A 24,093-nucleotide genomic window follows, 5' to 3' on the forward strand; every position below is an offset into this window, starting at 1 on the left:
GGCAGTGGAGACGGGAGGGGGAGGGGGAGGCAGGAAAGGGAAGAGGGGGAGGAGAGGTGACACCGGGCAAGAATGCAGTGCCGTCATGGAACTCAGGAAAGACGGTGCATTTCCCTATTTCCTTCATCATTAGAGAAACCCAAGACGCGGGTTCAGTTCATTCCACAAGGGCTTGCCGAGTGTCTTCTACGCACCAGGCCTGTGCTAGGGTCTGGGGACGTGGGCGGAGGACAAAACCCAACAAGATCGCTGCCCTTGTGGAAGTTCCATTCTGATGGGGGGGGGGGGGCGGAGACCAACCCAGAAACGTAACCGAATGAGGGTCCTGCCTGGTGGTTCTAAGTGTTGTGAGGAAACGCTACCAGGGGCTGGGGCAGGGTCCCATCAGAGGGCTTTCCTTCAGGCCTCCTGGGGGAGGTGACCTGAAGGAGTAGGAGGACCTGGTTCCAGGAACAGCTGTGGCTTGCTGCCCAAGTGGCAAGCAAGCTTAAACCATCTTCCCTGCTGCCCTGAGACCCACCCCTTGCGCCCACCTCACCCCTGTCCGCTTTGCTCTCTGCAGGTTTGACATCTACAGGAAGGTGCCCAAGGACCTTACGCAGCCAACATACACCGGGGCCATTAGTGAGTAGCCATCCTTCTTGCCGTTGTCCTCAACCCCTCCCCACCTCCTGTACCCGGGCCTGCTCTCCCTGTGCAGAACTGCTGAACCAGGGAGAAAAGGAGAGACGGGAGGAGAGGACAAAGGATGGGCATCTTGCGAGCCCTTCATATAGTTCCTCGTCTCATCTCTGTTCTCACCAGAACCCTGCAAGGTATCAGCATTATCTGTTTCTGGAAGGATACACCCGAAATTACCAGTAGCAATTGCCCCTGGGAGGGGAGACTGGGGCTCAAGGGGTCAGGAGGGCTTTTCTTCCCTTTTAGACTACTGGAGTTTTTGACATAAGCACATTTTTAATCATTAAAAAAAAGAAGAAGAAGAAGAATTGCACCAGATTTTGGTTTCTAAATGCCAGTGTTCAGTAAAAGGACCTAAAGTCTCCTTAAAGAAAGAGCTGGTTCCAGGGCCGGGGCAGGAAGAGAGCATAATAAGCTTGGATCATCTTGGGCCAAAAAGCAAAGAAGCTCCCAGAGGGGAGAAAAAAGGGCTAGGGATGCATCAGCAGGACACAGGAGCAACATGAAAGAGGCCAAAGGCTAACACAGGGGTAGTCGGAGTAACAGATCATAGCATGATTGTCTTACGTGCCAAAGAATTACAAAAAAAGAGTATGAGAGTGTACTGACATAAATCAATGGGAGAGAAGGGATGGCTCTTCCTTAACAGAAGAATTCCAAGTAATATAGTAATGTAGATGGATAAATACCCACTCCAGGAGGTAAAGCCTAATTCTCTTCTCCTGGAGTATGGGCTGGACTCAGTGATGCAGAGAATGGAAAGAGCAGAGAGTGGAAAGGAAATCGTACCTTTCCTATGTAGATGCCCAGAGACAACCAAGTGATGAAAGTTGACATCAGCCAGTGAGATGTCCTGTGGACGTCACGCACCCCCGATGGGACGTGATGGGAAGGACACCTCCCCTCCGAACATTCTTCCCCAAACAGCCCAAGCCTGCCCAATCATGAGAAAGCATCATCGGGGCCCAGGTTGGGGGACATTCTACGCAACTCCTGCCAATACGCTTCAAAAGTGACAAGGTCTCGAAAACCTTGGGAAGAAGGGGGAACTGTCAACAGATTCAAGACTGAGGACACAGGATGACTACATGCAAAGTGAGATCCCAGGTTGGGTCCAGGAACAGGAAAAAGGGGGTTTGTGGGGAAACTAGAGAAACCTGTAGTCATGTCTGTAGCTTAGTTTTGGTGCTGTATGGTGTTACTTCATTTTGACGTGCATACCGTGGTTATGTAAGATGTTAACGTGAGGAGAAGCCGGATGAAGGGCGCATGGGAACTCTCTGTACCGTCTCTGCATCTATTACTCCACAATGAGAAGTTTATTAAAACCAAAACAAACCCAAAAGCGCCATGCACGCAGGAAAACCTCATAGCCTCATTTTCCAGAGGAGAAAATGGGCCCAGAGAGGTGAAGTGACTTGTCTCAAGTTTCACATCTCTCGAAAGGTAGGCTTCCCTGCACCCCATGGCCTGACCCCCTGCCGGCCTCTCCAGTGCTTCCTGCGAGAGAGGGACCCTCCCCGTGGGCTGTCCCCTGAGCAGGGCCCTGGGGCTGGGCAATCAAATTGGAATCCACTGCTGCCTCCCAAGGTGGGTCATAGGAGCATGGCCTTGGGGTTCCCCCACCCCCGCCCCGGCTGCTCCTGCCCGGCCCTTACTCATTGAAGCCGTGGGTGCCTTCTCCAGCCCTGGGTCTCCACATCCCTGGGGAAGGGAATGCAGCAGCCAGGACACAGGATGCATGTCCTGCAGGCGTCCCATGTGGCAGAGCTGGGTTCATTCTCCCATCTAGTAGCTGGGGGACTTTGGGGAAGTCACCTCTCACTTCACCTCTCTGATCCTCAGTTTCCTGATATGGGGAATAAATGAGTTCAGACCCGTCAAGTGTAGGGTATGTGCTAAGCTCTCAGTGCCTGGACTACACTCCTCTGGTCACTGACCTCCAGGAGCCCCCAGCCTGTGAGGGTCCGTGCCAGCAGACGCTCTGATGCTTTGTGCCTGAGTCCCCATGGAGAGGATACCCAAGGCGCATGAGAGGAGAGGGGGTTCGACTTGTTTCTGAGCCTGATCACAAAAATTTAAGTAAGGTGGCCTGTCCCCTTCCTGCCACCAACCAATAGTCCAGACCTCTGCCTCACAGTCTCTGCAGTCTCACCCTTGTGAATGGATGTGTAACAATCAGGTCTGGGTCCTCCTGGAATTTTTAAAAAGCACATTCAGGCTTTGATATACTTATATTGCTGTTTTAAGCAGAGACGGGAACCTACTGTGTGGACCTCCCTTCCTGGTCCTTTTTTCAACTGCCGTAGGCTGGACACGTTTCCTACCAGCACGTACACGGCCCGCTGCATTCTTCCCTGCAGCCGCGTCTGGCAACCCACGGTTGCCATCATCTGCGCGACCCACAGTTTATGTAACCAGTCTCCTGGGAGTGGACAGTCTCGATTCCGATTTATGGCTGTTGCAGACATCCTTGTCCATATATTTTTATATCCTTGTATGGTTATTTCTGTAAGGTAACTTTTCCTAGAAGAGGAATTACTGGGTCAAAGGGCACGTGTGTTGTAAAATTTAGAAGGTACTGCCAGATGGCCCTCTAGGGACGTGGTCTGATTTGCGGTCCCGGCCACAGTGTGCAAGACGGCAAATTCCTTTACACGAGAGGAAAAAGGCGTGAGGCATGGGAAACCAGCCCTTAGCTACCATGTAGTGAACAAATATTTATTAACTAGGTCCTGGGGCCAGGTCCCGTACCAAGCACCAGGATCACGTTGATGAATGGGCTCCCGTCTTTGTCCTTAAGGAGCACATGGCCTACCAGGGCAGCAGACACGAAGCCACACCATTTCATGACATCTTGATAAGTGCTATTAATAACTGCAGGAACAGGGAAAGGCCCTGGACACTCACGGATCAGGGTTTGAATTTTGCCTCCTTCACTGAAGTGGCCATTTGGCCTTGAACAAATTCCTTGACTTCCCAGAGTCTTGGGTCTCGGGTCTTGGGTCCAGTGCCCCCCTTTGCTGGCTGCACCAGGTTTCCCAGTCACACACATTCTCTAGGGGTCACATTCCTATGGTCCACTGCCTGAGTCAGTTTCAAAAGAAGTGTGGTGTCAGAGAGCCTTAGCTTCTTGCCCAAACATGGATTGAAAACCCTCATCAAGCCTTCAGTATCACAACGGCCTTTCTGGTTGAAATACTTCATACCTGCCTTCATACCTCGTGTTTTTCATTCATTCATTTATTCATTCATTCAACAAGTATTTTTTCTGTACCTTCTCTGAGCCAGGCTAGACCCTGTGACCATAGTGGTACCAGACATTGTCTCTGTCCACCTAGTATGGGACAATGGTAGGGGGAGCAGTCACAGAGGGTATATGATCAGGGCTGTTGGACACTTGGGTTTCAGCTGAGTAGACTTGGCATTTATCGTGTCCACCTGCTGGGTTGACCAGGCTTCATCCAGACCTTGAACAGAGCACACAGATTTCAGAAGGAAGCCTTCCATCCCTGTCCCCCGCCCCCCCCCACCCCCAATCTGGACAGAGTTAGAGTGTTGGGGCCCTTTTGCAGGCTTAGGGCAAGGAAGGCAGTTAGAAGGCCTGGATTGGTCTAAGTCAGCATTGACCTTCAGAAATGCCTCCCTACTTTGTGCCTGTCCATTATAGCATGCGATGGGTTGCTGGGGCTTGAGAGAGGTGTGAGAGGGATGAAAATGACTCTGAAACATGGGTCCTACGTGATACTGTTTAGGAAGATTCCAGGTGAAGGGTGTTCTGCCTGGTAGTGGGATTCTTGATCAGTTATCATAGCTGCAGTCTGCAGGTGAGAAAGGGAAGGATATGAGCCAGGAAGTTGGGATTGGTGGCTGCAGGAGTGCAGTGGATTTTTCCAACAGCTGGAGAAGACATTTGAAATGAGTTTCTATGCCACAAAAGCAAGCAAGCAAACATGGCCACTCCTGTAAACTGATGTGGCATGTATTTCAGACATAGGCTGCTGAGTGAGCAAAGCATGGTTGAAAAGGATGTCTATAGCTTATGCTGCAGTTGGCTTAGAGAAAGAAAGGAATTGTACATATATGTTTCAGTGCTGTGGAAGGACGCAAGACCGTAGCACTGATACCTTAGGGCAGGGGGCTGCAGATCAGGAGCGAGAAAGGGACTTGACACACTATACCTTTTTATGCAGCTGCATGATTTTTCTCATCACGTGCATGTGTTACCTCTTCTGAAAAGAAACAAAAAAAGTAAAACCCTTTAATACTGCCCTATATAGTTCTTTTAGTGTTTGAAGAACTGGGGAGTAATTCTAGGATCCCATACGTTGGTCTGGTTTTAGAGGTGTAGGGACTGTGGGGATGTCCCTGTCTTGTTCTTCACTTGGAGTCCTAGATCTTGGGGTTTCTTTTCTTAGGGCATTGTCTGTAGAATTCATAGGATCCAGGCCTGTCTCCCCACCCACCTTCCCAGGCCAGTCTCTTCCTCTCTGAGCCTCCATTTCTACCTGCTGCGCAAGGGTGCGTGCCCCCGTCAGGCGGGAGTGTGAGGTGACACGGTGGCTGGTGACACTCCCACAGCAGGGCGCATGGTAGTGGCCCAGCAAACATTTGTTCCCTTCCTTCTTTAGTTAGAAGCCATCTTTTTGCATTTTAAGATAGATAGATAGATAGATAGATAGATAGATAGATAGATAGATAGATAATGACTGGCTTCAGTGTTTATCACAGTTGCTCAGCCAGTCCAGGAGCAAACCATCAAGAATGTAGCAGAATCAACAAGTGGGACCAGGAACTTTTTTTTCTTTGCAGGAAACTAGGGGTCACCCCATTTGTCAGTCACCTTCCCCAAATCACCAACTCTTCCAAGGACTCCCTGATGAAAGTCCTAATAATGAGCGAATGCTTGAGCCTTTATTACCCGCCAGGCACTATTACAAGCCCAGTTTCTCCATTGTGGAAATTCTCAGAGCAGCTCCATAAGGCCTGTTGCCATTTTACAGATGAGGAAACTGAGGCAGGGAGAGGTAAGTAACTTAGCCAGAGACCCGTAGCAGGTGAGCAGTGGGCATATTTTGCAAACCCTTGCCCACTGCATGCCTCTGTGATAAGCGCAGGTGAGGCGTGCTCAATGCTCACTCTCTGCTCTTGGGTATTCCCTGCCTATTATTCCCTCCTGTATGCCAAGCCCCAGGCCAGGCACTGGAGCTGTAGACTTTCTGCCTTCAGGGATATCAGTTTAGTGAGAGAAACAGCCACAAAGAGCCGGTAAAATGTGGCAAGTGTGAGAATAGAGGCTGGGAACAGAGGAAAGAGTGACCAGCTCCACATCTGGGGATGAAGAGCCTCCTACCAGGAGAGACTTTTGAGCTGGACCTCGGCCTGGGAGCATAGAGAGGAGTTCACTTCACAGAGAGGATGACGGGGGGTGGGGGGGGGGGGGCGGGGAGGAGAGAAGATGGGAAGGACGTTCCCGACAGGAACCACAGGAACAAAGGAACAGAAATAAGACACATATTTACAGAACAGCACGTGGCTCAGTGTGGTTGAGTGGTCAGATGTTGGGGGAGTATCAGGAGCTGGGGCTGGAGTTCAAGGCCAGATCCGGACCACTTGTTATATATTGTCCCTGGGAGTGGCCCCAGGGGTCACAGATTTCCACCCTGGCAGGGGCCGTTGACCAGATAAACATGAGTGACATGGGCCAACTCTGGAACTCTCTTCCACTCTCCACATTTCAGACTTTTATAGAAGAATTCCTTCCATAAAGAATTTTCCCTTTTCTTGAAACACAAGTGTTCAGTCTCCTCACTTTCTGACCTCTGATGAGGACATGGGCACGCTGTTGATGGTACCACTGGGGGTGGTGATAAATGGCGACAGACCGTTGGCCTCGGCCTTGGAATCAGGGAGTCAAGAGGGGGTGGTAGGGCCTGTGGCAAACTGGTGAGCCTCAGACCCCATTGGGAACCAGGGCCTGAGTGTTCTGGACTTTGATGTGCAATCAGATTGTTCAGTGTCAACTCCAGATTTTGAAATACACATCACTGGAGCTGAACAGAACACATTTGTGGGCCACCAATTTGCAGCCTCTGTGTTTTTTAATGCTTATTTATTTATTTTTGAGAGAGAGCATGAGAAAGGGGCAGAGAGATGGGGGGACAGTGGACCTGAAGCAGGTACTATGCTGACAGTAGCGAGCCCAGTGCGGGGCTCGAACCCACAAACTGTGAGATCATGACCTGAGCCGAAGTCAGACGCTCAACCCACTGAGCCACCCTGGCGCCCCATGCAACCTCTATTTTTGACTGACCTCTTCATTAATATGCTCTTGTGGAATGAAGTCAGTCTGGCCCCCTGGAGGACCTGCCTACGTAGGGGGTCAGTCTCTATTGGAAGGTCACATCAGTACCAAATGAAGTCCTCCGGGAGCAGGGCTGCTTAGACTAAGAACGGGCTTTGGACGGTTGGTGGGGCCTCTTTCCCCCTCCCTCTAAGCAGCTTTCCTTGGAGGCCAGGGGTGGAGAGGGGAGGGATGGGAATGGGAGGGGAGAGGGGAAGGAGGAGGGGCCAGCCCACCCACCCCCCCAGCCTGTGCCCTCCACCCTTAATTGTGTGTCTCTGTATTGTTCCTTCCAGTCTCTATCTGCTGCTGCCTCTTCATCCTCTTCCTCTTCCTCTCGGAGCTCACCGGATTCATAACGACAGAAGTGTAAGTTCCATTCCCCCACAGGGGACATTCCAGAGCTTTCTGGGACCCCAGAGGAGAGGAGACAGGGGCTTTAAAAAGAAGCAAGACCTCTGAACCTTCTAACTCTCTCATTTCCAAGCCCATGGCGTCCATCGCTCCTCTGTTTCTTAAAAGGGTTTTGAAGTTAGAGCAAAAGCAAACATTGCTTTGTTGAAGCTGAAGAGAAAATCTGGGTTCCGTTCTGTGGGGGGGCTTCCTGGGTCCGCAGATGACAGGAATCATTTGCCCATCTCTGCTGTCCCTTTGTTTGGCCAGTGGACTTTTTTCCCTCTGAATCATCATAGGGTCATTTGATGTTAAAGCTGGAGGAGTTCAGAGAAACGGTGCTGCTTCCTACCCGAGGGGGGTGGGGTTGCTGACATCAGAGCCCAGCCCCCCTCAACTGAGCCCCCTTCCCTGTTCTCAGGCCCACACTTAGTGAGGAATCAGTGTGGGCTTCCTGGCAGCGATTGACGCATTGTGAATCGATCCCCAATTTCTAGCATCATCCGTTGCCCGGATAACCTAGTAAATGCTGTGGGGTATGTGTAACACAGAATGCCATTGGAATTATTCAGTCACAGCCCAGCGGCCGCCCTGAGGTGGAATCAGACCCCAGAGCTTCCTGCCTTGGCCACTGGCTCAGGGCTTCCAAGGCTCTTCGTTCCTGTGTTTACAACCCAGAAAGTCATCACGGGGCTGGGCCCTGGCCACCCACTCCCCTGTTCAACACTGGAATTTTCTTTTTTGCTCATGGAATTTCTTGGTTTCCTTTGCCTCCCTCTCGGCCACAAGACAATAGGAAACTAAAAACATAGTTACTTAGCCCAAGACGGGCGTTGTAGCTATGTAAGTGTTACCACCTTTAACCCTCAGATAGCTCTGAGAGGTAGTTATCTTGTCTTTAAGGATGAGAAAACTAAGGCTCTGAGAGGTGAAGGGATTTGCCCAGGGTCGTATAGTTAGGAGGGGGCTCCCAAGGCCCACCAGTCTCCTGAATCCACAGGCATCCCAGTCTTGTCTGTTTCCTACCATCACCCTCTGGCCAACTAATTTCTGGTTGTAGCCTACACGGGTATGGGAGAGTTTGCCTTCCCTGTCCCTCTGATCCTGTTTTTAACCCTGATGGCACCAGAGCCCAGAGGGTCTCACGGAGTGGTAGAAAGAGCTCTGGACGAGGCATTGGGAGACCCAGGGCCAGGTCCCCCTGCTCGATTGCCACTTTGCTGTGTGACCCTGGACAGGTTTCCAAACTCTCTGGCTCTCAGTATCGCTGGCCAAACGAGAGGGTGCATTAGAGTCAAAGCTTGTAGGTCTGGGGAGGCTTGTCTGCTTACTAAGACATGACCTCCTGACCACGCAGGGGTCAGAGAATGTTCTTTGCCCCACTCAGCTCCTAATGGGGGGTGGCTCTGTGTAAATTTGGGCCACTGGATGTCTCAGGGGTCACCTGAGTTGGAATTAGAAACAGGGACAGCAGCAAGAGATTGAGAGAGCTACTGTGTGCCATGTACCTGCTGGTCTCTCCAGGCTGCGCCCCCTTCCCTGGGGGGGGGGGGTGCTCCTGTTCAGGTCCCTCGTGTTCTGAGCAAGGTGAGTGGGGTACATGTGTGATAGCAAGGAGGGAGCCCCAACTGTGTCCCAGGGACTAGGGAGACTTTACATATTCTGGACAGAGCCACTGAGAAGTGCAAAGGCCCTGAGGCAGGAATTACCTGGTGTATGTACAGAGCAGATAAAGAGCTAGTGTGGCTGGAGCAAAGTGAGCAAGTGGAGAGAGTAGAATATGAAGTAGCCAGGACCAAGCTGGGGTAGATCCTGTATACTGTTGTGTATTCATGGGCCTCATTCTTGGTCCTGAGCTCCCAGAAGTCAGAAACCAGGTCTGCCTCCTTCCTTGCTGAGTGGTTCCCTGCTCAGAGGAGTTGAAAATGCCAACAGTGAGCACAGACCATCAACAAGCAAGCAAAAACTAGAACGTACATGAATTAGTGAAAAAGACTCTGAAGAAAGAAAAACAGAGCAGGAAACAGAGAAGGTGTGTGATATTTGTGAGGTTTAAACAAGGTTGTTTACCAGAAAGGTACTTAATGCCACACCTGATGTACTTTAATATGGGTCTGTAGTTCTTCATGCTACATTTTTTCATTTCACATTTATTCCCCATCTAATGCTAAAAAGGTTGTGAGGCCACCCTCAGCACCTGGCATGTAATAAGCACTCCATGAATGTTAATTTTCTTGTCCCCTCCCTTGAGCTCAGAGCAGCCTCCCTCGCCTCCTGCTGACATTGTGAAGGGCAGCTTGTTAAGCCGTTTGTCAGCTCAGCCCATGGTGAGGCAATGGGCCCCTGACAGGTGAGTTGTGACTGGAGCAGGTCGTGTGCCACCTGCTGTGTGAAGAGCCACTCAGGTGAGCTTGGACAGCTTGTTCCATTACCCAGGACAGGGCTCCCTCCTTTCCGAAGAGCACAGTATGTTCCCGCCGCTCTGCCTTCTACCCTGTTCCAGGGTTTTCCCTTCCTGACCCCTGAGGGCATCCTGGACACTCTGGTCCCAGCACCTCCCTGGAGAGGAAGAAAGATGAGGGGTGAGTGGGGTAATCAGACTACGAGGGCCATTCACGGTGTGTTTGCCATTTGTCTGGCCCGTGCTGAGCTCTTCCCCATTTGCAGTGTGAGTGGCCGGAAGGAGGGAGGGAGGCGGGAATGAGAAGGGAAACCCGTCGGTAGCCCAGGGGCCAGAAGCTCCATCTGTGATGATGCAGTGGCCCTGACGCCCCCTCTCCCCCTGCTGCCGTGTGACCACGGTGCAGGAGTTGCCCGAAAGGAGTCTGTATGGGTGAGGACTGAGGACTTCAGCGAAGAATCCAGAGGGAAAAGCATTGTTCCTGGTCTTCCTTCTATCAGAAGTTTCTCTGACCCCTGGGAAGGCCTGCCAGTTTGGGAACACATGAAGGTCCCAGGTCTTCTGTAATGGATGTCGGGCCCTCCCTGGCAGGTTTGTGACCACAGTGGGTCAACCCCCCACACCCCCCATCATGAGACTGTATCCCAAGGAAATGAGGTCACTGCTGGTGGGATCCACATTGCGCCAACCCCGACCCGTGGTTATCAGTGAGTGACATAAGACAGTGTTCTGGCCCAGCCCGGTAGGGAAGGAGGCCTGTTTGTTTGGGTGGTTGGACTCTAACCTGGGCTTTAGACAGGCCATTAATTATCCTTGGGAAAGTGGCCCCACAGGGGTTGCTGTGTGGCTTCACATTTCCAGGGGAGCAGGCCCCCCCGCCTTGTTCAGAGAACGTGGCTGCAACATATTCCGGTCTATGACTTCCCAGGCTTGGCTGCTTTTACTTATTAACCTGATGAGGATCTGTAAGAAGAAAATGTAGTAGCTGGAACTCTCCACTGATAATTTACAGTACGATACAATGTATTCTACTTTCCAGTTACGATTTATACTGGGCAACCACACGCCCAGCCAGCCAGCCAGCCAGCCACCTAGGTTCGCACTTTACGGTGATCGTCTCATGTCGTCAACACAGAACCCCTTGAGGTGGGTTCTGCGGGTAGTCTTAGCCCCACTTTACGGCTGGGAAAACTGAGGCACCAGGAGGCGAAAGCCACAATGAGGTTAGTAAGTGGTGGGGCCACTCCAGTCAAAGCCTCTGCACTCCTGCCCTGTCATACCACGCTTTTCTGCCCAGAGCATTCTGGGCCCCCAGGTGCATGGGAGCTGCTGCTCTTTGGTCAGAACAGTTGACCTGAACATTTGGATACACCCTTCCAGGGTGAAGTGGCCGAGCAGGCAGTTGGAACTCCAGGAAGCCATTGCCCACCTAGCGGGAACTGGGTGGTTACCTTGAACTGTGTCCTCAGATGCTCCATAGCAGGCCCCCAGTGGGGAGGCCGGTAGCTCTACCAGGAGGAATGCCTGGATGTCTCCATCAGAGCCCGGTCACCCACTCTGAGGCCTGGGTTGTGAGCTAGGGCCCGGTGAGAGACCTAGGGCTGTCGCATGAAGGACAGGCCGGAAGGCATCCGAGCATGGAACGATTGGACCGGCTTCACGCTGCAGCGAGGTCCGCTCTTGTGAAGATGAACTTGGGGCAGGGCGACCCTGGAGGCCAGACTGGACAATAACTGTAGAGAGGAGGGTGTGGGCAGGACTTGGTGGCCGAGAAGGGGTGGTTTTGGCCCTCCACCTGGTAGGGAATAGATGCACTTACTTATACCTGGAGGGTAGGGATTTAAAACAAGGTCCTGGGGAAATTGCTTACATAACTTCCATCCCTCCCCTTCCACCGCAAGCCCTTGCTGTGGGCCTCACTGCTGTGTAAGTTTCCATTAAATCAAATTATTAAGCACAGAGGTCAGCGACTTTGGGCAGGAATCTGAACTATTCAAGTGCTCTTCTAAAAGCAAATAAAATTGTTTTCCATAGATGTCATCAGACTCACGCCTCAGCCTAGAATTTCAGGGCCCTTCGTTACATTCCACCTACGCTCCCCCCCACCCATACCTCCCCAGTCCCTCTCTTCCTCTCCCTACATGGCCACTGCTTACTGACCCCCACGCAATCCAGCCAACTCCCTGACGCTGTCTGGTGTCCCCCGACTGGAATGTGCCCCCCTCTCCTCCATCAGCACACATTGGTACCTCCCCCCGTTCATTCTGCAGGGGTGGTGATCTCGTGCTCTGTGCTCCTGGCTCAGGGAGCCCTCGTCCCGGTCAGTCGGGAGGTCAGATGCAGCAACCCACCAGGGCGTGGCAGGGGGAGGTGGCAGAGGGAGGCTTGTAGGGCACAAAGGGGATGGACCCTTTACACCTGCTTGCCCTGTGGGCACTTGGGCCATGGGTGCAGTTGGGATGGGCACCTGCAGATTATCGGAAAGACGATGACACCTGCATCACAGGTGTCCTTGGGGGACACTTGTCCCTCAGGTTTTCATTGATTCCTTGCCCCATCCATCTTAACGCGGTGGAAAGAGCATGGCTCTGGGCTTTCATGGCTCCAGGTTCAGATCCTGCCTCTGCCTCTTCCTGGCCATGTGATCTTGGCCAGTCTTTTATCTGTCTTGCTCTGAGCCCGGTTTCATCCTTGTGAGAAGAGAACAGTGACCCTACTAAACATCTTCCTGCTGTGGGTATTACATGAGATACTACATGTGAAAGTCTCCGGCGTCGTGCCTGGCACCAGCCAGCTGCTTAGAGCTGGGACATCTTCGATTCTTTATAAGCAGGGCCACCTTCTATGCGGGCCTTAGAATATACCAGGGGCTGTGCTAACACCTTGCATCCATGAACACATTTAATCCCTATGACAAGAAAAGCAGCTGGGGCGCCTGGGTGGCTCTGTCGGTTAAGCGTCCGACTTCAGCTCAGGTCACGATCTCGCAGTCCGTGAGTTCGAGCCCCGCGTCGGGCTCTGGGCTGATGGCTCGGAGCCTGGAGCCTGCTTCCGATTCTGTGTCTCCCTCTCTCTCTGCCCCTCCCCCGTTCATGCTCTGTCTCTCTCTGTCTCAAAAATAAATAAACGTTAAAAAAAAAAATTAAACAAAAGGAAAGAAAAGCAGCTTCTGAGGAGAACGAACTTTGTTTTTCTGAGTTGCTGCCTAGGCATTTTACAGTGTGATAACCCTCCTCACACCCAGAGTCTGGACACTAAGATAAGGACTTGAGTTCAGGATGCCCGCCATGAGTTCCCGCCTTTATTTTGCCTGGGGTATCTTTCAAAATAGCTACTGAAGAGTGAAGCCGGAGGAGAGTTAGTGACCTCTGCCCCATCATAAGGAATAAGTGCTTGCTACCCTGTTGTCTCTCTCCCGCTGGCTCCTGCCCTCCCCTGGCTCCCTGCACGCGCGCGCGCGCACACACACACACACACACACACACACACACACACACTCCTGGGATCTGTAAGTAATAAATCTCGGGACTCTTTCTTCCTTTGTGTGGGTGTATCGAAACTGTGCCTTCCATCAAAACGACCCTGTGGGTTTCACTTCCCCAAAGTGGGAGCTCGGATGCTGAGGGAGCTACCTGGCCGCCCTGTGTGGGTGGCTTGTGCCCCCTCGTTCAGCAGGTCATAATCGGCATATTCTCGATGTAATGCACCAGCTGTGGGCCCCTCAGTAATCCTTGCCACAGTGCTGTGAGGTGAATGCCTGTTGCTACCAACTCTGTAAACACTGATAATTACAAGAACAGTAAAAGCAGCAGACACTTACTGTGCCGTACCTGTGACCGCCCCTGTTTTACATGTGGGGAAACCGAGGCTGGTAGAGGCAAAACCCCCTGCATTATAAGGTCAGTCAGCTCGTAGGTGGTAGAGCCAGGATTTGAACACTGAGAGTCTGGACTTGCATCACGATGCCTTATGGTCTTTACCAAGAAGGGCCCGAGCCAGGCCCTCAGATTGGTGAGGAACATACACCCCCCTGCCCTGGGGACCTGCAGCTTTATCGCTCACACCCCTGGGAAGCAGCCCGAATCCTGACCCCTCTTTTGTTCTGTCTCCCCTCTTTCTTCCTCTTCCCCCTCCCCTCCCTCCTGGTTTTCTTTCCTTCTTTTCAAGACGTATCTATAACTTACAAATAGCCAAGCGCATAAATCTTAAAGGTGAGACTTGATGAACGCTTGCCTCTGCTTATACCCATGTCACCATCACCTCATCAAGACAACACATCTCCACCGCCTGGAAGGTTCCGTCGTGCCCCCTCCCAGTCAGTATCTCCTGCCACCACCACTATTGTGACTTATTACCGTAGGTTAATTTTGACTGTCTTCAAACTTCATAGAAAACTTCCCCAGTTTTACAGTTAAGGAAACCGGGGCTCAGAGAGGTGAAGTAACTTGTTCCAGGTCCCCCCCCCCCCAGCTTCTTAGTGGCAGGAGGTGAGCCTACATGTATCTGCCACTGCCCCATGAGTCTTCTCATCGCCCTTGCTAGTGACAGGAGGAATCAGGCCCGAGAGTCTCCAGATAGCAGTAAATCCACAAAAAAGCTTGTATTGTCCCTTCAGGTGGGCTGATTTCTGGCTGTCCGTTCACCTTTTAAAATCAGTTCAGCCCCAGCCAGTTTAGCTAGCCTTGGCAGGCGTCTGCGGGTGGCAGGCGAAAGGAGGGCTTGCAGTGCTGGCTGGGGGTAGGAGGACGCCAGCAGCCCTGGAACATTCCGCTTTGGATTCTGAAGGTGGATCTCTTGGCCTCCTTGGGCAGGCGGCACAGGTGATTGAACTTCGTTTATCTTGCAGCCTGGGGCCCTTCAGGAACGCACTGGGAACAGCCAGTTCTGGCCTTACATAACCAGACTGGCCTACGCTCTGCAGGCCAGTGGGCTTTCCACCCCTCCCCAGCACCTCAGCCCCTTTATTCTAGATGGCACTGGAGAGCCTGGGCTCCATGGGCTAGGAGAGGCCCCCTGGGGCCTCGAGGGTGAGCTCACCTTGGTGCCACACCTGGCACTCACCTCTCTGTGCACTGAGGTCACCTCCAGAGGATTGCCAGGGGATGACATCATCCCACAATCCGCCGGTGATGTGCTGAGGCCCCACCTCCGAGGTGGGAAAGGTGAGTAGCTACAAGGAAGAGTCTCGCTAGTTTGGGAAAGGAAGCCGGGGGCTCTCCCTCTCCCTCGGTGACCATTCTGTTAATCACCCAGTAGTGTCATTACTCAACAACCTTCTGGAGTTGCACATCAAGGCTGGGGTAGAAGTTGGGCGCTAAAGGCCGAGGAAGAGCCCTTTTGGCTGTGGAGATGTCCATCCTCCAGCATACCCTCCTGTGGTCCTGCTTGCTCCTTTCCCCCTGGCTAATTTGTTCTCTTTGTTCTCTGATGGGGGCCAACGCTATGAGCCTGCCAAGTACAAGCCCCTGTCTCTCTTCCCCACACCCTGTGTGTGGCCTCAGAGGGCCAGCCCTCCTCCCCCATTTCCTCCCTTGATCCTAGATGTTGAGGGCGAGAGGGAGGGGAGACAGCATGAGCCCTAGAAAGCCTGGGTCTCAGGCCTAATGCAGACCTAGGTGGGATTTTAGCTCTGCTATTTCCTGCTGTGTGACTTTGGAAAGGGCACTCAACCTCTCTGAGCCTCAGTTTCCTGATTGTAAAATGAGGATCAGGACATTTTCACAGGATCAGATGGGAATAACATGAATGCACATAGGCCCAGTTGGGATTTTCCTGACTTCGTGGCCTGGAGGCCCAACAGTCTGAAGGCCAAACCACATCTGTCACTCTCTTGTCTTCAGGAGCATCCTTGTGACCCGTGCAAGGAAACATGCCCCAGGTGACTTTTTGAGCCCACTGTTTCTTTTTTTTCCTACACATTTTTTTTAAGTTTGTTAATTTTGAGAGAGAGCATGCATGTGTGAATGCATAAATTCGTGCATGTGCACCAGTGGGGGAGGAGCAGAGAGAGAGAGGAGGGAAAGAATCCCAAGCAGCACCGAGCCTGATGTGAGGCTCAGTCTCACGACTGGAGCCCACTATTTTTAAGTTTATTTATTTATTTTGAGAGAGAGAGAGAGAGAGCAGGGGAGAGGGGCAGAGGCAGGGAGGGAGAGAGAATCCCAAGAAGGCTCTGCATCCCATGTGGGGCTTGACCCCACACACTGTGAGATCATGACCTAAGCTGAAACCAAGAGTCAGAGGCTTAACCGACTGAGCCACCCAGGTGCCCCTGGACCCCACTGTTTCTTAATTGAGCACCAGCTACATCATATTACGTGCTAGGGGCATAAAGACAGGCTCTGAGTAAAAACAAAATGCCCTTGCCCTGACCTGACTCATTCTTTCCCAGAGATGTGGCCATGTACAAGGCTTTCTTAGAGTCTAGTTGCTTAGAGCTGCAAGCCTTTATTTACAGCCTATGCTGGACCCTAGTTAATTCTTTCAGTAGCCATAGCCCAGCCATTTCAAGCACGGCCCCCATACCTGCCCACTGGGCCGAGCCTTTAGATTCGGTCCCCTCTCCCCTTGGGGAGTGTTCTGGGAATCAGAAGTGGCCTTCAGACATGGCCACCCGGCGTCCACTCAGCGGCTCGTCAAAGATGCCTCTACGACACTTCGAGCTCAGCACAGCCACTTGCAACTCAGTGCCTTTCCCTCCTCACTGCTCTTCTTCCAGGAGCTCCCAGCCCAACAAATGTTTCCAGAAAGACACATGGCGGTCTGCCTGCATGCCTCCCTTGAGCCCCCCACGGCCCATAGCTGACATATCTGGCATCCCTCCCTCCCGCGCCCCCCTCCCACAACACACCCAATCCAGGCCATCTCTTGCCTTCCGTGTGGTTTCCCCAGTGCACAGTGGCCCCTCCGGTCAGTCTTCCTTGCAGAGGAAGCCTGTTAAAGGGCAAGACTGACCATGCGGCTGCACTCTGTCTGGATGGAGTGTGAAGGCCTTACCAGGGCCTCCGGGCCTCCCTGACACAGCCCCTGCCCATTCTCCAGCTGCATCACACAGCCCACTTCCCTTCGCTCTACGCTGCAGCCACAGTGACCTTTCCTCAGTTCCCCAAAACAGCCACTTCCAGGCCTCTGCACACTCTGTCCCAAAGATCCCCACCCCCACCCCCACCTCTTTGCTGGGGCAGCCTCCTCCTCCTTCAGGCCTCCGCTCCCATCTCCTCAGAGAAGTCCTTCTGGCCCATTCTCCCCAGAGGTCACTTGTCCTGTTATCCCTCCCTTGTCACCCCACAACTTTCCAACCAAGCAATAATCATAGTTGGTGGAAGGTATTTTTTAAGGAGGTGAGTGGTGTCTCTAAGGTTGATGAAGACAGAGACCGTGTCTGACTGCGTTACCCACTGTCTCTAGTGCCTGACAGGTAGCAGGCACTCGAAAAGTATTTGTTGAATAAATTCACGTTGCTGACAGGTCCTGTTGTGGCGCCCTGGTCCCAGATAGCAAGGTGGCATGACTGTCCATGGGGCCCCCTGCCCCCAAACTGTGCCTCTCTTCACAAAGACCTGAAACCTGTGAACGTGTGACCTTACGTGGCCAGAGGAACTTTACAAATGTGATTGTGTCGAGTCTCTTGTGCCGGGGAGATGGCCCTGAGTTATCTGGTGGGCGAGATGAAATGACCAGAGCTGCTGTAGGAGGAAGTTAGGAGGCCAGAGAGGAGTGAAGATGCTGTGTGGTTCTACTGGGTGTGAAGGTGGAGGAGGGGCTATGAACTTAGGCAGCCTCTAGAAGGATTCTCCCGTAGAGCCTCCAGAAGGAGTACGGCCCCGCAGACCTGTTTTATACTGTGGACCTCCAGAAGTGCAAGGTGATAATAAATGTGACTCGTTTTAAGCCCTCAGCTTTGTGATAATTTATGCTGCAGCCACAGGACACTAATAAACTAGTCACGTCTAGTTGCATCTTGGACCTGGTGTTTGCCCCAGGGCTTTGTGAGGGCCGAGCATCGAGGGTGAGTGCCCAGGGAATCCCCACTTCCCAGCTGAGTGGGAGATGGCTCCAGAGAGTAGGGACTAGGGTACCATATGCCTGGAGGTACCAGGCCCTGCGGCCTAATAAGACTCCCATTTTTCACTCAAGTGTTCAGACCACCCCATTAACGGTAGGTGGTGATATCCCACTCGAAGACGGGCTCTGCCGAGCTCACATAGAAAATGGCAGGGCTGGGATTGGAATTTGAATCTGTCTAACGCCAAAAGCCGTGCCCGTTGTCACCACCCCAGCCCCCTCCCTCTGAGTGGTAAGGCCAGTGTTTGGAGAGGCCCTCAAGATGGGAGCCCTGCTCCCCTGTGCCTGAGCAGATAGGCTTCCCCTAGATGGTTGGTTGAGCAGTGGTCACCAAGGGAAATGGCTCCTGGCTGTCCCCGGCATCTGTGATGGGTGCCCCCTCTCAGTGAAGGCTTCTGTACTTGTCTCCCTTAGCGTGAATGAGCTCTATGTCGATGACCCGGACAAGGACAGCGGGGGCAAAATTGACGTCAGCCTGAACATCAGTTTACCCAATTTGCACTGCGAATGTGAGTATTCCCAACAGCCCTCTGCTCCAGCAAGGCCCCTCTGTTAGGCAGAGCTGAGTGTGCAGAGATGACAAGATAACCGGGACAAGTCAGCAAACAGGGCAGGCTACAAATAGCAGGTCGCATAAGGTTCTCCTTGTTCCTTTTGGGGGTGTGGGGGGGTGTGGAATGTAATCAAATGTGCCTGCATTTGGAGGTTTTGTAGAATACAAAGTCCTCGAAATGGCTAACGGGGGTTACCTCTGGAGGGTAGCCATGTTTTCAGCCGGATTTCACGGGGAGCTGTGGCATGTGACTGACAACCAGTTTATCCTGCCCCATAGCAAGGGGGCCGGGCTGTTATTACCCATATCTTGGCAAGAGGCTGTAGGGTGCCGTGGGGGGTGGGGGGCAGGGTCATATAACCTCTCAAGCATCTTAAAGCAAGGAGACCTCAGACCTCTTTTGCTCACTAAAACTCTGACCCAGGCTGAGGTGTGACTTCTCTGAGCTTGTTTTCTCATCTATAAAAATGGGTTTATAATGCTATCTGTTGCCTGAGGTTTCCGGGAGGGTCTGATGAGCCGGTCCCTAGACTTCTTGTTGAGTGGACTGGGTGTCCCTTCCTGGACTGGGATGTCTAGTGTCCCTTTGCCCCAGGTTGGCACATAACCCGATGCAGGCCCTTCTCCCACCCACGCCCTTCCTCCTGAAGGACAGAACACTGGGTGTGTCCACAGGCAGAGATAGGGAGAGATTCAGTTCTGTTATTGCTTTTGGTGAGAATTACATCACAATTTTGAATCCACAGTGGGCCCCAAGCCAGGGAACCTGTTGAAATAGGTCGGTTTTATTTTTATTTTTTCTTTTTCCCTTAGAAAAATAATTCATCTGGCAGCTTCTCAGTCAGGAGTAGGTCGTGTCTCTGGAACAAGGAAATTCTTAGTCAGGCCAGAGGACTGGGACCAGTGGGGTAGGGGAGGGAAGGGATGTGGTTCCAGGCTGCGTCCCAGCTATGGGCAGTGGCCCAGGAGGGGCCAGGCAACCTTAAGCTTGGGGCTGCACTAGCCCACGGGGCGCTGCCTCTCTGTGGGGCCATAACCCGAACCCAGGCATCTTACACTCGAGCTCCGCACCCTGGCTGTTCTTTAAGAGAACAGATTTTTATTATAAAAAAAAAAAAAAAATGCACGTTCATCATTGTACCTTTGGAAAATCCAGAGCAGCAGGGAGAAGAAATCGCCCATAATTCCACCCCCAGTGACAGCGTCAGTTGACATTTGACGCCATCCCATCCCGTTGGCCTTCCTTTCTGCGCCTTTCTAAACACGGCTGAGATCACATTGTGTGTGCAATCTCCTATCCTGCTTTAAAAAGTGATATTTTATTGCTAACTAATAACAGGAATATTTTTTTTTTTGGCTTAAAAAAAATCACGTTCAAAATACAGAAACAAACAGAGAAAAGTTGAAGTCCGTGTTCCCTAGTGTGCCATCCACCCCAGAGGAAGCCCCTGCTAGCAGCCGGCACCCCTTCTCCACCCCTGTGTTTGTGTGCCTGCCTTGTGTGTCTGTCCCCCCCGTCTACAAACGCGTATCATGTTTAGGTGGCGGGTGTTGTTTTTTCTTTTTACTTTTCATGTAATTGGGACCCAACTGCGTGGGACCTTTCTGGGGTTTCTTGTTTTTTATGCTAATATCTTGGAGCTATTCTTACGTTACTCATAATATTGGTAAGATGATCACCACAGCTGCCATTGATTCTGCTCCTGCTCCAAACCAGGCTCCGTCCTGAATCCTTTGGCTGTGTTAGTGCGTTAAGATGAGACGTACTCCAGTGGAATGGCCAAAGGGTGTGGCCTCTGGATCGAAACTCTGTGGGTTCTAATCCACGCTCCAGTGTTTCTTAGCTGTACGATCCCAGGCAAGTTACTTAACCTCTCCGTGCCTTAGTGTCCCCCAGGATAGAATGGGTCTGATAATATTATCTTCCCCACAGGGATGCTCGGATGGTGCATTCCTATGTAGAAAGCACTTAGAAGGGTGTCTGGCACCTAGTACTATTTTAATTTTCGAAATCCTCACAAGCCTAGGATAGAGGAGGAAACCGAGGCACAGGAAGGCTAGGGAATTTGCTCGAGGTCCCACTGCTGGTAAGGGGCAAGGCCAGGAACCACAGACAGTGGCAGCCCCAGAACCCAAGCTCTTAGTCACTGCCCTGCTCTGAGCTGCCTCTCCCCACACATGGATTTAGCTCAGTTCTCGTACCTGCTGCACCGCATTCCAGAGGGGACTGTTCCATTGACTAGTCCCTTGTTGACAAGCAGCTGGGTTGCCTCCACTCGTCACAATTTCAAATAAAGTTGCCCAGAGCAGCCTCGCACACACGTCTGGACATGTCTGCATCTAGACAACAGGCTCCCAGGGGTGGAGCCGCTGAGTCCTGTTTGCATTTCTCTTAAACCAAACGTTACGGCATCAGCGTTTCCCACATACTACAGACCTGTGAGCGTCATTTTTAACGACTACATCATATTTCCTTCTGTGGATGGGCCCTCCCTCGCTTCCCCACCACCACTGAGGAATACATTTGTTCCCATTTTTCCCTTGTAGGGTTGGCTCACATAAAACTGCTCCCAGCAGTTCTTTCTCTGTGTCATAGCCTCCTTTCCAGTGCTTCTTTCGGGGAAATGTCTGTTTTCATAGTTTGCAAAGCCGTGCCACTTAAACCATCTCAAAGGATGCAATTGGCATGGGCCTGCCCATTTTACAGATTGGGAAGCTGAGTCACGGGTAAAGAGTCACATTGGAGTCAAAGACCAGGACCCCCAAGCCCCAAGTTTCCCATTCAGTGTACTGAGGAACCCAGAAAAGTACCTTAGCTCCGGGAGGGCAGGGCCTGCAGGAATAGGCATTGGGTAAAAAAAAGGTGTGAATGAATGAATGATGAATGAACTAATGCCTGCCTAAAACCTTACCCAACAAACCCAGAGACTGAGAACCATTAGGGGCTGACGTTCATTAAGCACTTGCCGTTTACTATACGTCAGCCCCTGTTCTAAGCATTTTCTACACATATTATTTGATCCTCATAATTCTCCAAGGAAGGTCTAATTGTTATCACCCATTTTCCAGAGAAAGAAACAGGCATCAGGAGCTTATGTGCCTCGGCGAGGGTTGTACAGCTGGCGAGAGGCAGGGCCAGGATTCAGACTAACCTTTTCACCCCGACCTTCTGCTGTCTCCCTGCAGTCTTGAGTTTAGCAGAGTCGTCACCCTCACGCCCCACACTCCTCCATCCCTGGCCCCATTAGCTGCTGCCGCCCCCCGGCCTCCTTCCCCTCTTCCTTTGCAGCCTCAGGCAGTGGCAGGGACCTTGTGGGCTTGCTCCCTTTCAGTCCAGCCTTGCTGGCTGCCTTCCTCTCTGTGGCTCTGGGCCCTAGGCTGTGGGTGCCTGGAAGGCCCAGGGCCCACCTGTCCATGGATTAGAGGAGGGGGTCCAGGGATGAAGGGCTGGGCCCCATCCCCATTTCTCTGGGTGTTTGTGACTCTCTCCTCTCCTTGGCCCCTGCAGTGGTCGGACTTGACATACAGGATGAGATGGGCAGGCACGAGGTGGGGCACATTGACAACTCGATGAAGATCCCACTGAACAACGGGGCCGGCTGCCGCTTTGAGGGGCAGTTCAGCATCAACAAGGTACGGAGACCCTGCACGGGCCCCTTTTCCCCACTCCCCATCCCTTCGGTCCCCTTCCTCCCAGAATCCGGGTGTTCAGAGCTGTGCGGTCACAAAGCCCCCCCCCCCCCCCCCCCCCCCCAGCCAGGGCCTGACAAGCATCAGGGTGGCCGGCAGCGTTTCCTGCTGAGATTCTGGGTGAGGGTTCCAGGCTCCCAGAGGCACGGAGCCCCCACTGGCTGGTTCAGGAAGGGGCTGCTCTTCCTCCCGCCGGGGAAGGGAGCGGCCGTTAAGAAGACCATGGGATTTGCAGTCCTGAGCCCTGAGTGTGCATCCCGGCTCTACCCCCTCTTGGCCAAGCAGCGCCCTCTGAGTCACTCCACCCATCATAGCCTGTTTTTACGTCTTTAGGGTGAGGATACGATGATGGTAATAATAGAATGATACCACCCAGCTCCCAAAGTTTGCATGAGGATTAAATGAGCTATCACACATTCATTCGAAAAACGTTTATTGGACACCTTCTGTGTCAGCTCTGGGGCCACTCTGAGTAGGTGGCACGGAACGGGGTAGGTGGGCAGAGTTCCCGCGCTGTCGGAGCTCCCGTGCTAGTAGGGGGATATAGACAGCACGCTAACTGAAAAGCATTTTGGTGGGTGGCGATGTGACGAGGAATAAAGCAGGGGAGGAGTGAGATTGGGGTGCATTTGAAAGTAGCTGGTAGGCCCCCAAAGGACCGTTCAGGTGTTACTGTGGTTTTGTTGCTAGAACCAGGAACTTCAGATCCTGAGTCGAGGATGTGAGCACAGTGCATTTGGGAGTACGAGGGAACCCTGGCGGGAGCCAGCAACCTTGGCTCCACACACGCTGTACCCTTTTCAGCTCTTCTTATGTATTAATCACAGCGGAGCCTTGCAAAAATAGCTCTGTGAGGTGGCACCATTTTACAGATGAGGAAACGGACGCCCAGAGCGGTTGAGTGTCTTGCCCAAGATCACACAGCTGTCTCCCGTGTTCCATAACTCCCATTCCCGGTCCCAGCCAGACTGAGCCATTGGCCACTCCTGGCTTCTGCTTGCCCTCTTGTAGCCTTTGCTCAGAACACCCTTCCTCTGGTCCCCGACATCTGAATCAGACATTGCAAGCTCACTGGCCACACCCAACCCAAAGACAAGTTACGTTTGTCCTGTATAGCATTCAAACACGTCAGAGCCAAAAGCTAAAGACTGGGAGCCCAGAGTTCCAGATTTTCAAAGTCAGAGGCTCTAGCCACACTGGGGACACATCCCATTGTCAACAGACATTTGGAGCTGCCCCTTTCGACAGGGCATGTGCCCTCCCTTCCCACAATTCCTGCTGAATGGCTGCAAGACTGGGCCGGGACACCGGTGTGACTGGACCTGTCTCTCCCCACGTAGTCTCGGGGCCTCTCCTCTCCACTGCTTGAGATTCCCTCTCTCTCCCTTTCTCTCTCTCCCTCCCTCTCCCTTTGCCCCTCCTCTGCTCACATGCACGTGTGTACGTGCTCTCAAAAAGTTAAAAAAAAATAAAGACCTATACTATACCAGTATGGTAGCCGTTAGCCACGTGATGCTATTTAAATTTGAATTCATTAAAATTAAATAAAGTGAAATATTCAGTCCTTCAGTGTCACTAGTCACATTTCAAGTACTTAATAGCCACGTGAGACTAGTGACTGCCATATTAGTACTACATAACATTTTCATCACCAGAGAAAGTTCTGTTGGACTGCAAAACTTTAGAAAGCTCATGGTGATAGGAGCAGGTGCAGGGAGCACACTGGAGGGGCCAAGAGCAGAGGTCATGGTCACTGGGTGTGCAGTGGAGTTGGAGAGAAGTGGCCAGATTAGGGATGTGGAGTCAACGAGACTTGCCAATCGGTTGGATATGGGTAGTGAGGGCAAGAGTGGAATCAAAGAAACCTCTTAGGTCTTTGTCTGGACAAGCAGAAGGTCCCATTTTCTGAATATGGAAGTCTGGGCAAGCATGGATTCTGTGGGCAGTAGGGCTGGGAAACTGTAGTTC

General features: G+C 52.3%; 1 protein-coding gene and 1 long non-coding RNA gene across 2 annotated transcripts in view; one reads left to right on the forward strand and one right to left on the reverse strand.

Annotated features, from left to right (window-relative positions):
* ERGIC1 (endoplasmic reticulum-golgi intermediate compartment 1) overlaps window positions 1-24,093 on the forward strand; it is a 103,228-nt gene that overhangs the window by 47,112 nt on the left and 32,023 nt on the right. Inside the window, exons 2-5 of the mRNA XM_078446878.1 lie at window positions 563-624; window positions 7,321-7,393; window positions 18,297-18,391; window positions 21,944-22,068. Coding sequence (XP_078303004.1) covers window positions 563-624; window positions 7,321-7,393; window positions 18,297-18,391; window positions 21,944-22,068 — 355 coding nt within the window. The remainder of the gene's footprint in view (window positions 1-562; window positions 625-7,320; window positions 7,394-18,296; window positions 18,392-21,943; window positions 22,069-24,093) is intronic.
* On the reverse strand, window positions 4,044-11,384 carry LOC132681013 (uncharacterized). Its single transcript, XR_009610807.2, has 3 exons — window positions 11,270-11,384; window positions 4,863-4,913; window positions 4,044-4,151 (listed from the first exon to the last, which is right to left on the reverse strand). It is a non-coding gene; the product is annotated as an uncharacterized LOC132681013 (long non-coding RNA).

The sequence above is a fragment of the Panthera onca genome, chromosome A1 (genome assembly GCF_046562875.1).
Source record: "Panthera onca isolate mPanOnc1 chromosome A1, mPanOnc1 haplotype 2, whole genome shotgun sequence".
In the NCBI taxonomy this organism is placed as follows: Eukaryota; Metazoa; Chordata; class Mammalia; order Carnivora; family Felidae; genus Panthera; species Panthera onca.